A 15,226-nucleotide genomic window follows, 5' to 3' on the forward strand; every position below is an offset into this window, starting at 1 on the left:
GGACTATTAGTATAGGATACAGCACAGTACAGTCTAGGGCACCTATATACACAGGGTCTCAAAAGATGTTAGGTAGTCAGGAAACTGGCGATCACATTTTGAGACCCTAATATCTGCATGTTACAGTTTAAAAAAGAAAAGTATAAAAAAAAACCAAACATACAAAATAAAAAAGCAAAAATAGTTGTCGTTTTATTGAGTTACTGGTTTATTGTTAACCATTGCTGTTTTCTTTGCAGGAATGCCATTCAGATGCAACACCGATCTGTTTATTCTGACAGCAACAGGGTCTTGCTCTCAGAATATACATAAGTGTGTGCAGTGCTGTTGGATGAGATTTTTCATCTGCAGTTAAAAAAGAACATATATGCCCAAGAACTGGGGTGGTCAGTGGGTGGATCGCTCCTATGCTTTGGCATGTATTTTTTAAAAAAAAAAGTGTTTGGCAGAGATTTCTTTATCCAAATCAATCAATGTGAATAGAGGAATCTGTTGTTAGGTTTTTTTTTTTTTTTTGTTCATCTCATGGGCTTTAAGGTGACCCTGTCAGAACTGGGTCACTTTGTATGGGAAAGCAAAACAATAATAGAATAGTCACCGTATTTACTTTTCCAGTGAGCTGTTTGTTGATATGCCATTTCTTTGCTTCTCCCTCTGTACTGCAGGTATTCGACCAGCTGGATGGGACAAATATCTGTTTCCTTCTTGCTGGTCCGGTAGTAAAGAGGGGGATTAGGTATTTTACAGGTCTAGAAGTGTTAAATATTGGCAGAGGCCAGGGAAAAGTGAAGACCTTTGTGAAAATGGCAGTTTGTCAAAACTAATCATATTCTAAATGTTGTTATGTTTTTCAGGTTTTTCTGATTGTTTCACCTTTGTCTGTGCTTTACAACTGGAGAGATGAACTGGAGACATGGGGCTATTTCAAGGTGGCAGTCTTTCATGGAAATAAAAAAGATTTTCAGCTAGGACGACTGAAACAAGGAAAATATGAAATTGCTTTGACTACATATGAAACGCTTCGTTTATGCTTAGATGATTTAAACAGGTAGGCAAAGCATTCTTGCCAGATGTTTGCCTGTTAAATACTATGGGTTACCAGAATATATTATTTGTAATTTGTTGTTAAGTCTTGTTCATCCAGTTGTATAAATATAACATCTTTATGAAAACTGTAGTTGGATGCCAGCAGTTGTTCACCTGTATTAGTAAATAGCATTTAGAATCTGTGTTTTTTTTTATACGCCCTTCACAATAAGATGCGTTTATCTTAAAAATGAATTTGATTTTAGGCTTGTATTGACATTCTATGCATGAAACTAAAAAACCTTCTGCAGCAGCCCACCATAATATTTACCTGAGCCCCATCACGATCAAACAATGTGCACAAGAGCTTTGGCTTTCCCTTTGCATTGGCTGAAACAGCAGTGGAAGCCATTGGCTCCTGCTGCTGTCAATCACAGACAGTGAGCCAATGAGGAATGAGAGGGGGCAGGCTGAGCTGCAGATCTTTGTGTGAATGGACACGCAGAGCAGCATCCCGAAATAAAGTCTGCTTGGGTGCCCCCCATAGAAAGCTGCTTGCTCTGGGGCACTCAGCAGGAGAGAGGGGCCAGGAGCATCAGAGGGGGACCTGAGAAGAGAAGGATTGGGGCTGCTCTGTGCAAAACCACTGCACAGAACAGGTAATTTATAACATGTTTATTATTTAATTTTTTTAATTGCCTTTAATATCACTTTAAACTATTGTCTACTCCTTGATGACATTGCCACAGTATCCAGTTTGTTTAAAAATTTGTCACCAGCTGATCATTTTTATTTTTCCTCCCCATAGTCTGCACAGAGCTTGAGGTCATTTTTCTGTCTCTTACATGGAATTTAGAGTACAAGGCAATGCCCTAACATTTACTCAACTAAAGGCCTTGCAAACATTATTGCTCATCTAAAGCTGGCCATAGATGGATCCAAATTCTTCCAGTTCAGAAGGGACTGACTGAATTTTAATCCATCTCTGACCAGTCCTGTTTGAAAGTAGTCGATCTATTGATCAACTGCTCATGAAGGGGCTTGCTGCAAAACTTTACTTTGATCACTGCTGCAACCAATAGGTTGCAGCTCTGATCAGTGTATTTTAATAGCAGAGGAGTCCAGCTGACTCCTCCGCTGTCAGCATACAATGACACCACATGGAGAATTCTCCCATCCACCATGACTGTGTGGATAAGGGATTTCAGTTCAGTTTTTTTGCTCAGCTCTCTGGCTGAGCAAAAAAAAACCAAAAAAAAACCAAAGCCATGTAATGCCAGCTTGAGGTGATAACTTATGCCAGATATGTAGTGTGACATGTATCAACTGAGGTCATATTGACTACTGGTACTGAATGCAGAGAACAGTGCTTCCCTCAACTTGAATACCTGTTTTAGCTCTGGTTCACACTGATGCGGTTTTGGATGTGTTTAGACTGCAGTGATTCACTTGACAGGAAATCTAAAATTAATTCCTATAGAGGTCGTTCACATCTATGCAGACCACACGCAGTGTATTTTGAATAAGGGCCGTGTTTGACTTTGGAGTGTTGTAATCTGATTTTGAATTCAATATAATATAATGCAAATCGCGTGTGAAATGTTTATCTGTTCACATCACATGCAATTCCAGGGCATTTTTTCCATGTCTCCTGTGTGTAACTGAGCAGAGAGAGAGAAACCAATGGCATTAATCCAAAATTGAAGTGTGAAAATTGCAGGAAAAACGTATTGCTATCCAAGCAGAATCAAAGCTGAATCTCACCGCAGGTATCGCACTTGAAAACTGAACTAATTTGCACCATTGCAGTGTGAAACTAGCATTAGACAGAATATATTTTTGTACAATATACCTTACCATAAAGATCTATTTTTTTAAATACATTTTGCACTATTCAGTTTCACCCTTGGCTACCATTTAACTATGTTATTTAGTCACCTTTTGTTTTTATTATTGAAAAAACAAAATTCCCTTAATTGTCATCGGAAATGTGAAGTTGTAGTGGAAATTGCAGTGATCGTGATTGACATGGTTTCACAAAAGGGATCTAACATACAGATGTGGGGAAATCATGTGGCATTTAGAAGGAAATTATTGTAATCTAGGAGATGAACTCCAGTGCACCAACTATTGTAAAGCACTCTGGCTGTTTGACTCTTGATTTAAACAGCCTTTTTTCTTTTACCAAAAACAGAGAAACAAGTTTACTATGGAACCAGATAAAACAGATTGAGCAATTTCTATGCAGTGTAAAAGCAAATCTTTGCAAGATGGTTTGTGCTTAGCAGTGTTCTAGCTCTGGCCTAGGAATCTACTTCTTTCTCTAAAAATCAGAGCCCTTATGCTCCATAAATACTGATTTGTGATTGACACATACCCTTGTCACTTTCTATAAAGAGCTAGGAAATCCATTACTTCATTCCTGTAGCTCCAGAGCACCAAGTGTCACTTTTCCACCTCTGTCAACTAGTTAGACTGTAAATGAACATAACACTCACTGATGAGGTAATCCTGATACTAGTCTAATGTCGTAAACATGCCTAAATATCTGAAACCTATTTGACGCACTAAATTGATTGGCTTACAGTCTCTACCACTTTTAGCCCAATTTCTGTTGTACAGATGAATATGGATATTGAATATAGAGGCTGATTTCAGGGAGTATTACTATGTAAAAATACTTGTCGTAACTTTTGAATGACTATCTTCTCAGATAATTTTTTTTACAACCAAGTTGTTGTAAGAAGATAACCTCTTCTGGTTGGATCCACCCTAATGTACCAAAACAAAAGGTGCATGCCCTCCTTTTGGAAATGCAGAGCACCGCAATGCATGCAGTTTTAGATAAAGTTGGGAATCTTAAAACCATTTTGAATTTCCTTTCACATTCTGTCCAAGGACAAATAGGTCAACTATCTTCACTGGAGACACCCCTCCCTAAATTATCTAAAACGATAAAGTTTTTTGCACTATTGCAGGGGTCTCCAAAGTTTCTAAACAAAGGGCCAGTTTAGTGAGGTGGCTGGACGGTGGCCAGTGAAAGTAGAAAATGCCCTGGCTTCAATGGGAGTAAACATTTAGTGGGAGGAATATTGCCCCATTGTTGGCACCAGGGGAAGTAATAGTGCCCCATCGTTGGTGTCAATGGGAAGAATAGTGCCCTTACATTGGTGTCATTGGCAGGAATAATATCCCATGGTTGGGGTCATTGTTAGGAATAGTGCCTTATTGTTGGCATCAGTGACAGGGATTATGCCCTGTTGTTGATGTCAGTGGTAGGAATAGTACCCAAAGGGGCAGATAGAAGCAAGCAAAGGGCCACAGTTTGGAGATCACTGCACTATTGCAAACTTTTAAAGTCAATTCTTCAAATTGTTTCCGCCTGGTATAACAATTATTTCAGCTATGCCATCACTTTTGGTGTAATGAACATATGTGTGTTTTGTTTTTTTTTTGTCTGCAGCATAGAGTGGTCAGCAGTCATTGTGGATGAAGCACATAGGATAAAAAATCCAAAAGCAAGAGTTACACAGGTCATGAAATCTTTAAGGTGTAAAATTCGTATTGGACTTACAGGAACCATATTGCAAAACAACATGGAGGAGCTGTGGTGTGTTATGGACTGGTATGTACGATGTCTTTATTTAGTATTGTATTTAAACAGTTTTCTTACTTATCCTGCTATCAAAAAGGAGGAAATGCATGAGGAGCCTGATAATTAACTGTTTATAGTCTAATGACCCTTTGTGCAGCAATAAGTTGCCAAGAAATTGTAAGCATGTCCTTTGAAAACATTAGCGTTACTTTAACGCTCTTGTTGTTTTCAGTTTTGTTTTCTGACAAAATAAACATTACCCAGGCTACATTTTCTGTCTATATCCCAGAATGTAATGCCAGAAAACGGGTTAAAACCCGTTTCGTTTTACAAATTTAAAAATTACCAAAAAAAAAAAACCATACTGCTGATTTTTTTTTTTCTGGCATAACCAGAGTGTAGTAATAGAAACTGTGTTGGTCTTCTGCCTGCAGCAAAGTTCTGCTAGATTACTTTATCAGTTTTAAACACAAGTCATTTGACATTAATTGAAAGAGGTTAACAACTATTGATGTGCTGGCAAGCAAATGAGTTCTAGTACTCCCGAGGGAGAAACTGAAGAGTGATTGACATGGATTTATTATGATTTTTCAGCATCCTCTATGGTGTTCAAGTTGGCTTTGTTTCATGTATGCCACATTTATCCTGGAAATAACCTTGAGTTGAACAGGAAATGAACACTTGTAATCAAGTTAAATATGCGGTGCACATTGTGTGCTAAAGTACAGTTCTGTCTCTACAAAGTTTGCAACTGAAAATGGATGTTTCAGTTTGTAGTCCACATTACACAATTTTGTCTTTGTTTTATTTTATTTTAGCGATTTGTCATTTTTCATTGTTTTATTTTATTTGCTAATTTTAACCATTTGTCATCTATTCTATTCTTCATTTATTCTTTTTAAACTGAATCTGTTTTTTTTTTCTTTATTAATTTTAAGGTATAACTCATAGTAGTACAAGAAACAAGGCAGGTCAGAAATACAAAATCTGGCAACCGCAAGCAAAACCAAAGTGTGCTTCAGTCCTACAATGTAATACATAAGTTCAGTTCAAAGCTGCCAATAAAGGCAACAACAGAGTGTCTCCTACATAATACAGTCTAGACCCCACTCATGTACCAGCACAAAAGTAGAGGATGGATAGTCGATAAAACAAAGCTGGCCATTATTAAACATATCGGCTGAAGATAGCCCTGTTGGCATTTTGCCAATAGGAAAAATTTAGCTGATACAGGTGCCGGTACAGGGGACTGTGTTCTGCAGAGGTGAGTGGGGGGGGGGCGCAACAGAGAAAGGCAGGAGAGGAGCAGTGTATAAAGTGGCTGGCTGCCCATATACCATTGCTGGTTTTTAAATGTAATTACTTGCGTTTTTTCCCTTAACCATAGCCCAGGGAATGAGCTGTCACTTTCCCTGCAGCTGAAGGAAACTAAGGGGTGTGGTCAATGTGTAATGTCACTGGGTGACCCCGCCCCTTTGCTATCACATAGGGGACTATTGGTTCCCTATGTGAAAGAAAAAAAATCAGAAGTAAATATATATATATATATATATATATATATATATATATATATATATATATACAAAAAAAAATATTGGAGCCTCCCCACCCCCAAATACACAGACATTTCGGTTTCGGTTCGGTTTTTGGCCACGTACATTCTGAATTTTCGGTATCAGTTTCGGCACCAGAATTTTCATTTTGGTGCACCACTACTGGCCATAGATGAAGCGATTTTCTTTCCTGCAACTATGGGTCAGTCAGTGCTGATGGGGGAATCCCTCCTGCAGAGCCATTTTGTTATACAGGCAGGAGAAGACAGTGATTACTGCTAGCGGCTATCATAACCGCTAGCAATAATTGCATGTAAAATGCCACAGGCTGGTTGGACGATTGGTTCAGGGATTGATCAACTTGGGTACATTCAGCCTGCCTATATATGGTACAAATCTTGTTCAGTCCCTGCAGAACTGGCTGAGACTTGAACTGTCTATGGCCAGCTTAAGGCTGCCAATGGAAGGGACCCATCAAGCAAGCTGAACCTGTTTTTAACATACATTGTTTATACTTCATAACTTTTATAAGAGGCTGCCTGGTGCATGAATGTTATACTGCTTGTAGAAGAAAAATATGGGGGCTTCAATTCCTGATTTAGTTGCCTTACTCATGGTGCTCCACTGGCTTCAATATGTTCTGATTGATCAACCTAGAACAAGTGTAATTGAAACTGGGCAAACAGTCCTTATCTGTACACTGGTTCCAGGCCATTGATTCAAAATACTGAAAGATAATACCCATAAAATGTGCATTGGCTGCTCTTATGTTAACTCTGTTTTTACAACTGTACTAAAAGAATGTGCACCAAACTGGATAACAGAGGGTATTAAACCATATTGTGGTGTGTTTGTGTTCTTACAGCATTGCAACTGGATTACAATTACATGAATGGGACCTAAAACCCATTTTGCCGATAATTCTGGAACCACTACATCCATCATGCATTTTCTAGAAACAAATATGATGTGTTTAAGTTGCAGCAAATAAACATTCAGTAAACAAAATGTATCTTCTTTTCATTGGGGTACAGCATATATGTTAAAGATGGTTTACACCTACTATAAATGGAAAGGGGTCTTCAGTGCTAGGATTAAATTAGGATTGAGGGGGGAGGGAGATATAGAATATAATGAGGCGGATGTGTCAGACAGGGCTCAGGCGCTGATGGAGGGTGGAATGGGGAAAGATGGTTGGGTGAGTGGGGAGGTTATGTCTGGTGATAAGGAGTTTTCCATGTTACAAGCAACCACTAGCAATTATAGTACTATTTGTACTTCAAAAAAGATTTGCAAAACACAAGTACACAATATTGCAGTCAATTAAAATGTTTTTTTCCCCAGTGCCAGAAGTTTGCCAAGCAAAATAGGAGTGTTTGAAAGCTTTAGTGCATGAAGAAAACTATGATTTAATTGGTATGTCGGAATCTTGACTTTTTCACACAATTGGGCTACTAACATTCCTGGCTAGGCTTTCTCTCTGAGTGACAGGGTAAGACAAAAGGTGATGGTGCCTGCCTGTATTTGAGATGTGATCTCAAAACTAGTGTGAGAGAGGAGATAGTTGATGGAGAATGTGATGGTGCTGAAGAATTATATGTAGAGTCGCATAAGGGTGTGTGTACTTCAAAGTTAAGAGGCCAACCAGTGTTATTGAGGAGGTGGAAACTCTGCTCCTTGCACAGATAGAAAGGACTGCAAGGGCTAGGACCGTGATATTAATGGGGGATTTTAATTGAAATTGACTGGAGTAATGGAACTGCTGAAACAGTGAAAGGGCAGAAACCTATTACAAGACAATGTTATGGTACCGTTTAACTCCTTTGCGCCGAGAGTACGCAAATACAGTATGCGGTCTGTCAGTGGCTGGGCCTTGACACTGAGAGGCCGCATATTTGCCTACCAAAATGTAAGGCAACTGTGTCGAGGGCATGCACTATGCGTGTTCCTGGCATAGTTACCAGCAAAATCTATCTAGTGCTATCCAAACATCTTTCAATATATAAAGTGTATATAGCAAAGATTAATATTATGTGACATCTGAATACAAACTTGCAGTTGCAAAGAGAACATCACAGAAAAGTGTGCCATACAACAATCAACAGGTCCTTCTGAGGAAGTCCTGTTTAACAAGTGAAGGTACAGCCTATTACATTTTTACACTGATTGACATCTATCAGTGGTGATCTCTGCAGAGAGGAGTATTTATCTTGTAACATATACTGGTTGAATATAGTCTGGTTCTTCTATTCACTGGATACTCTGAGGTTTTTATCATGCTGCATGCTTTACCCTTTTGTAAATGTCGCAGATTGCGCTTTAAGAGTCTGTAATAAATACAAGCAGTGAGCACTATTGTGTGGTTTTGCTCTCTTCCACGAATGGCTTACCGCTGGGAGTATTTTCATATGAACCCTTTACTATCATGTTTGTTACTACATCTGAACCTGGCTGTGGAAGTTGTATTATGAAATACCTTCTTCAGCTCTGTGTATACAAAGGAAAATGATGGAGCTCAAATTCATTATGGTGATAGTATGGACATAGCCCCAGTGGCTCAAAATTAATATAGTATGGAAACATTTAGACAAAATAAAGGTGAATAAAGCACATGGACTAGATGGATTATACCCCCGTGTCCTCAAAGAGTTGAGCATTGCTTTCCAAGACATCGTTTCAGGTTTTTAGAGAATCTTTAATAACTGGCATGGTTCCACTGGATTGGCTCAAGCCAAAGTGATGTCCATATTTAAAAAGGGGTCAAAGTCTTTACCTAATAACTACAAACTAGTTAATCTGACTTCTATAGTCTAGAAGATACTTGAAAGTTTAATAAAAGACCACACAGAAGATACAAATAAGTGGCTGCTGATATAGTCTGCGAAAGCATTTGATGCAGTCCCCCACACATGGCTAATGTGTAGGGTAATGTGCCTGCACTATTTAAAAAACATATCCGCAGGAAAATTGCATTGCGCTTTTACTTCATGTGATTTCCCTGTGGTTCCCGCAAACACACTGCGGGTTGAGATGCATAGGGGTGCCATTAAGAATGAACGGCAGCCCCTTGCATCTCTACAGAGCAGTGGGAGCACTTGCAATTCCCACACTTATAACCACCCACCTGCTCATATGTGAACCTAGCCTTAGACATATATATATATATATATATATATATATATATATATATATATATATATATCTACCCTTCTATTGGACACTATACTACAAAGTACTCCCACAAATGCGGGCCATTGCTTGCAAACAAAATTTGTTAATTTGCACACACAAAGTATTTTTCCTAACAAATTCATTCAAGACCATGTTGCAAAAATGAATAATGAATAGACAACAAAATCCTGATTAGCAAGAATTAAACTACAGGTGAGTCTATTTATTCTTTAAACAGGTGTCCAGCAGACAGCTGATTATAAAAGGGCGTTACTTAACAAATAAAACCCCTTAATTTCATGCTGTCAGCAATGGTACCACATGGAAGAGAAATGTCACAAGGCCTGAGAAAGAAAATAATTTCTTTACACAAGAAATGTAAAAGGCTACAAGAAGATCAGCAAAGCTTTACTTATCAGTCAGAATACTGTAGCAAAAGTGATACAAAAATTTAACAAAGATGGTACTGCAACCATCTCACAAAGACCATCCAGGCCATCCACGGAAGTTAACACATGGACAGGAGCATCTTCTGATGAGAAAGGTTAAAGAAAATCGCGGTTCAAGTTCACTGCAGCTAGCTAAAGAAGTAGAAAGCCAAACAAATGTTCTAGTCAGTTTTGTCAACATTTTGGAAGTTGTTCTTGTGTTCATTAAGCCCCCCGGTCACATCAAAGCCGATTTTGAAATCGTGCGACTTACAGCGAAGTTGCACGATTTGAAAATCAGGTGACCTGATGTTTTCAGTTGGTAGTTTAGAGGTCTTTTCATCGTTTGTAGAGCACTGCAACTCAAATGTCTTTTACTCATGTTTTTAATCCACACAATATTGTTTTTTTTAGACCTTGTTTTGTCAGCAGAGGAGGAAGTAATTAACACCACCAACCATATAAAGCCAACGGGGGTAATTCCTATCTCCACTATTTGAGATTCCATCATACCATTTGGAAGAATAACATCCCCAGCGGCCAATTCAATGGACTTAGGAGAAACTGCTCCAAGCTAGAGGCAGGCCTTGAAATTTCCACTCGCCTGCTCGCCAATGGCTAGTGGAAATTATGGTGAGGCGAGTGTGTCCCCAGGGCCGTCTTGCTGAGCAGGCTCGGAACTCAGGGCTGGATCTGTCACTCGCACTGGGAGCCATCAGACTGCTCAATAGCTGAGCGCAGTGAAAGCAAAGGAAGGAGTGTGTGCTGTGCTCTCTGTCTCCCGCTAGATAGCAGTACCAGGCTCTGTAAGTGAACAATGAAGTACTGCAACTTTTTATAGGGCTGTGTGTGTGTGTGTGTACACACGTGTGTGTACTTTTATGTGTATGTACATGTATCTGTGTGTGTGTTTGTGTATGCATGTACATGTGTCTGTGTGTATGTACATGTATGTGTGTGTACATGTGTCTGTGCATGTACATGTGTGTTTGTGTGTATGTACGTACATGTGTCTGTATGTACATGTCTGTGCGGGTGTATTTCTGTGTATGTACACGTGTCTGTGTTTATGTACATGTATGCGTGTGTGTGTATACATGTGTCTGTATGTGTGTGTGTGTACATCTGTCTCTGTGCGTGTGTGTACATGTTTGTGTGTGTGTGTGTGTGTGTATGTACATGTCTGTGTGTGTGTGTGTACAGGTGTCTCTGTTCTCCCTAGTTACATCTGAGAAGCGGATGGTTTTCCCACCTTGCCCTGGCCACCAAAATTCTGGATATTTTTATCACATACTCCTAATAAAGGTACACCTCTGTGTGAGGTTAAGACACTATCCACTCTCACAGTGCTGTTTGTTTTCTGGATAGGAGCCAATGGCTACCATTGCTGTTTCAGCCAGTGATGAGTGAAGACCCAGGAGAGTCAAGGTTTTTGTGTACATTGCTGGATCCAGATTTAGCTCAGGTAATTTTTAGGGGGGCTGCTGTGCATATATAGTAAAAAAACCTGAGCCTTTACAACCACTTTAAGACTTAAGCTGTGAAGGGCAGGTGCAGACCGGCATGAAGCCCACTCACGCTCCTGTAGCAGATGATGCAATTGATGAAAAGGAGGGGTGCACACTGCTGGTATTATCCACAACAAAACTTTGATGGAGAGTGCTCAAACAGAACATGTTTTTGCCACGGTGTTCTGTCTGAGCAGTCTCCAATAAAGTTTCTTGTGGATGATGCCAGCGGTGTGCGACCCTCCTTTTCAACTGGCATAAAATTGTATCATTCTCAGAATAAGCAGATGTCCAAAGCACCCCACCCTCCTTACATCAGATATAAAGACCCCCCACTCCCACCATTTAGAAGTCAAGAGTCCCCCACCCTCCTTTCAATCACAGTGCACCCCCCCCTTACCTTGTGCTGTTGCTGGGAAGAAGCTGGGGGCAGAGCTGGGAAGCAGAAAGTGCAGGGTCTGGAGGAGGACTGGAGTCCAATGAATGCTGAGACCAGGGGAAGCGGAGACGAGGAGGTGCTGCGGCTGCATAGAGTGGCAGATATTCTGTAGGAGTTCTGTCATCCTCTTTGTTGCAGTCTGCTGAGATGGGGGGTGGCGCGGAAATGAGGGCCGCTGCCACAGCTGAAGGAGAGATGGAAGGGCAGCATGAAATAGCCTGGGCCTTGTGTTTGACATGTGGTTCGAGGTTATTAGTGGTACACTCCAAGGTTTAGTGTCGTAACCCTTACTTTTTAACATACAGTGCACCCAGAAAGTATTCACAGCGCTTATCTTTTGCCACATCTTGTTATGTTACAGCCCTATTCCAAAATGGATTAAATAAAATTTTTCCTACAACATTCCACAAACAATACCCCATAATGACAACATGAAAGAAGTTCGTTTTGAAATCTTAGCAATTTTTAAAAATAAAAAATTTAAAAAAACCGCATGTACATAAGTATTCACAGCCTTGTTGAAGCACCTTTAGTACCAAGTACAGCCTCAAGTCGTTTTGAGTATGATGCTATAAGCTTGGCACATCTATTTTTGGGTAATTTCTCCCATTCTTCTTTGCAGTATCTCTCAAGCTCAAGATCAGGTTGGATGGGTTGCGTCTGTGCAAAGCCATTTTCAGGTCTCTCCAGAGATGTTGAATTGGGTTCAAGTCTGGGCTCTGGCTGGGCCACTCCAGGACATTCACAGAGTTGGCCCGTAGCCACTCCTTTGTATATGTGGGCTGTGTGCTTAGGGTCGTTGTCCTGTTGAAAGATGAAACGTCGCCCCAGTCTATGGTCCAGAGTGCTCCGGAACAGGTTGTCATGAATGCAGCAATGTACAGAGACATCCTTGATCTTTCCTTTCATCCTAACTAATCTTCCAGTTCCTGCCGCTGAAACACATCTCCACAGCATGATGCTGCCACCACCATGCTTCACTGTAGGGATGGTATTGGCCAGGTGGTGAGCAGGGACTGGTTTCCTCCCAACAGGAATGCTTGGTATTCAAGCCATTCAATCTTTGTTTCATCAGACCTGAGAGTTTTGTTTCTCATGATCTGAGAGTCCCTCAGGTGCCTTTTGGCAAACTCCAGGCGTGCTGCCATTTGCCTTTTACTGAAGAGTTGCTTCCTTCTGGCCACTCTACCATACAGGCCTAATTGGTGGAGTACTGCAGAGATGGTGGTTGTTCTTCTAGAAAGTTCTCCTGTCTCCACAGAGAAATGCTGGAGCTCTTTCAGAGTGATCATCAGGTGCTTGGTTGTCTCCCTGGCTAAGGCCCTTCTCCCTCGATCCCTCATTTTGGCTGGGTGGCCTGCTCTAGAAATATTCCTGGTGGTTCCAAACTTCTTACACTTATGGATAATGGAGGCCACTGTGCTCATTGGGACCTTCAATGCTGCAGAAATTTTTATGTACCCTTCCCCAGATATGTGCCCTGATACAATCCTGTCTCAGAGATCTATGGACAGTTCCTTGGACTTCATGGCTTGGTTTGTGCTCTGACATGCACTGTCAACTGTGTGACCTTATATAGACAGGTTTATGCCTTTCCTAATCATGTCCAATCAACTGAATTTCCCACAAGTGGATTTCAATCAAGTTGTGGAAACATCTCAAGGATGATCAGTGGGAACAGAATGCACCAGAGCTCAATTTTGAGTGTCATGGCAAAGGCTGTGAATACTTATGTACATGTTGTTTTTTATTTTTTTATAAATTGCAAAGATTTCAAAACAAACTTCTTTAACCTTGTCATTATTGGATATTGTTTGCAGAATGTTGAGGAAAAAAATGAATTTAATCCATTTTGGAATAAGGCTGTAGCATAACAAAATGTGGCAAAAAGTTAAGCGCTGTGATTACTTTCTGGATGCACTGTATTTATAAATGATATAGAGTTTATGATTAAACCTCTTCTGGAATCTGCAGATCAGTTTTGCGCACCAGTTCACAAATAAAGGATATTGGAGAACTGGATAAAGTGCAGAGAATGGAAACTAAACTAGCAAGAAGCATGGGGAAACTCCGCTATGAGGAAAGATTAGAGGAGCTGACTTTATTCTTTCTTAAGAAGAGGCAAATAAGGGGGGATATAATGACTATGTATAAATGCATAAGTGATCTATATACTGTAGTGAACTTGGTGCAGAGTTATTCACTTTGATGTCATTACAAAAGACAAGTTGACAGTCTTTACATGTGGAGAAAGAGAAATGTAACCTCCACATACAGAAAAGCTTCTTTGTAGTAAGAGCTGTGAAAATGTGGAATAGGTTTCCTCTAGAACTAGTTCTGACCACCTTAGTGGATTGCTTTGAAAAGAGTTGGATTCATTCTTAAATGCACAGAATATAACTGGACATTAACATTTATAGGTAATTACACCAGAGAGTGTTGATCCAGGAAATATCTGCCTCTTGGGGGATCAGGAAATAATTTTTTGCCCAGGAGCAAATTGAACCATGCTTCATAGGGTTTTGTTGCTTTCCTCTGGTACACGTGCAGGTATATAATTGTGTATATGGAGGTATTATTTTTTCTATTGGTTGAACAAGATGGTATTTTCTTTTACAAAGGGTTTTATTATAGAATAAGCAGAGACAAACACGCATTCGAGAAAGATATACATTGACCAACAAATATGAGACATACAGGGCATTTTTAGAAATATTTCAGAGCATATACTGGTAGAAACATAAGCATAATCTGAGTATTTAAGTGTCATGGAAGAGAAGACAGGGAAGGGGACCAAAAATGGGGGGGGGGGGGTAAGGGGGAAACGATGAGCAAACATTTGGAGGTCAATGAAAATGCAAACTCTAATAAAAATGTTTGCTATATCAGCATATTGAAAACAGGAGAGGCCTGAAGTAAAGCCTCTCCAGATGTTAATACATACATTCCAGACATTGGGCTCACAAAGGAGTCCGGGTTGCATAGGTAGTATTGCAGATGTAGCACTTAGAGCAATGATCACAATCGTTACAATTGGCATAAGAACAGATTAGGCAGAAGAATAGAGAGGGACAATCGATGAAAAGACGAGGACAAAAACAAAACATAAAAACAAAGACAATCACAAAAGGGCTCCAGGGCGACCGCAACAGAATCGATCCTCAAATCGACAGAAGGGACTGGTCAAATCTCGATGGGTGGGCTGCCGCCAGCCAGGGACGCCATTTCTGCAGGAATCTTGTATGGGTATCCAACAGTATAGCTGTCAATTTTTCATTAACCATTATGAAGTTCATCCGGTTTTTGACAGCCTCGAAGCTGTGGAGAGGAGTCTTCCAAGCCATTGCGATAGCCAGTTTAATAGCCATAAATAAATGTGATGCCAGCTGCCGTTCAGGGCAAGGAAGGCCCTCCAGTGGTTTAAATAGGAGCGATTCGTACGGGTTACGCTTAATGTCTGCGTGAAGCATAGTGCAGAGAAGGGCATAAACCCTAATCCACAATCT

General features: G+C 40.2%; 1 protein-coding gene across 1 annotated transcript in view; it reads left to right on the forward strand.

Annotated features, from left to right (window-relative positions):
• The window catches only part of ERCC6L2 (ERCC excision repair 6 like 2), a 205,137-nt gene that overhangs the window by 62,588 nt on the left and 127,323 nt on the right, over nt 1-15,226 (forward strand). Inside the window, exons 3-4 of the mRNA XM_089662138.1 lie at nt 855-1,048; nt 4,490-4,651. Coding sequence (XP_089518264.1) covers nt 855-1,048; nt 4,490-4,651 — 356 coding nt within the window. The remainder of the gene's footprint in view (nt 1-854; nt 1,049-4,489; nt 4,652-15,226) is intronic.

The sequence above is a fragment of the Staurois parvus genome, unplaced genomic scaffold (assembly GCF_062004578.1).
Source record: "Staurois parvus isolate SC_StPar_1 unplaced genomic scaffold, SC_StPar_1.0 ptg001432l, whole genome shotgun sequence".
NCBI lineage: Eukaryota > Metazoa > Chordata > Amphibia > Anura > Ranidae > Staurois > Staurois parvus.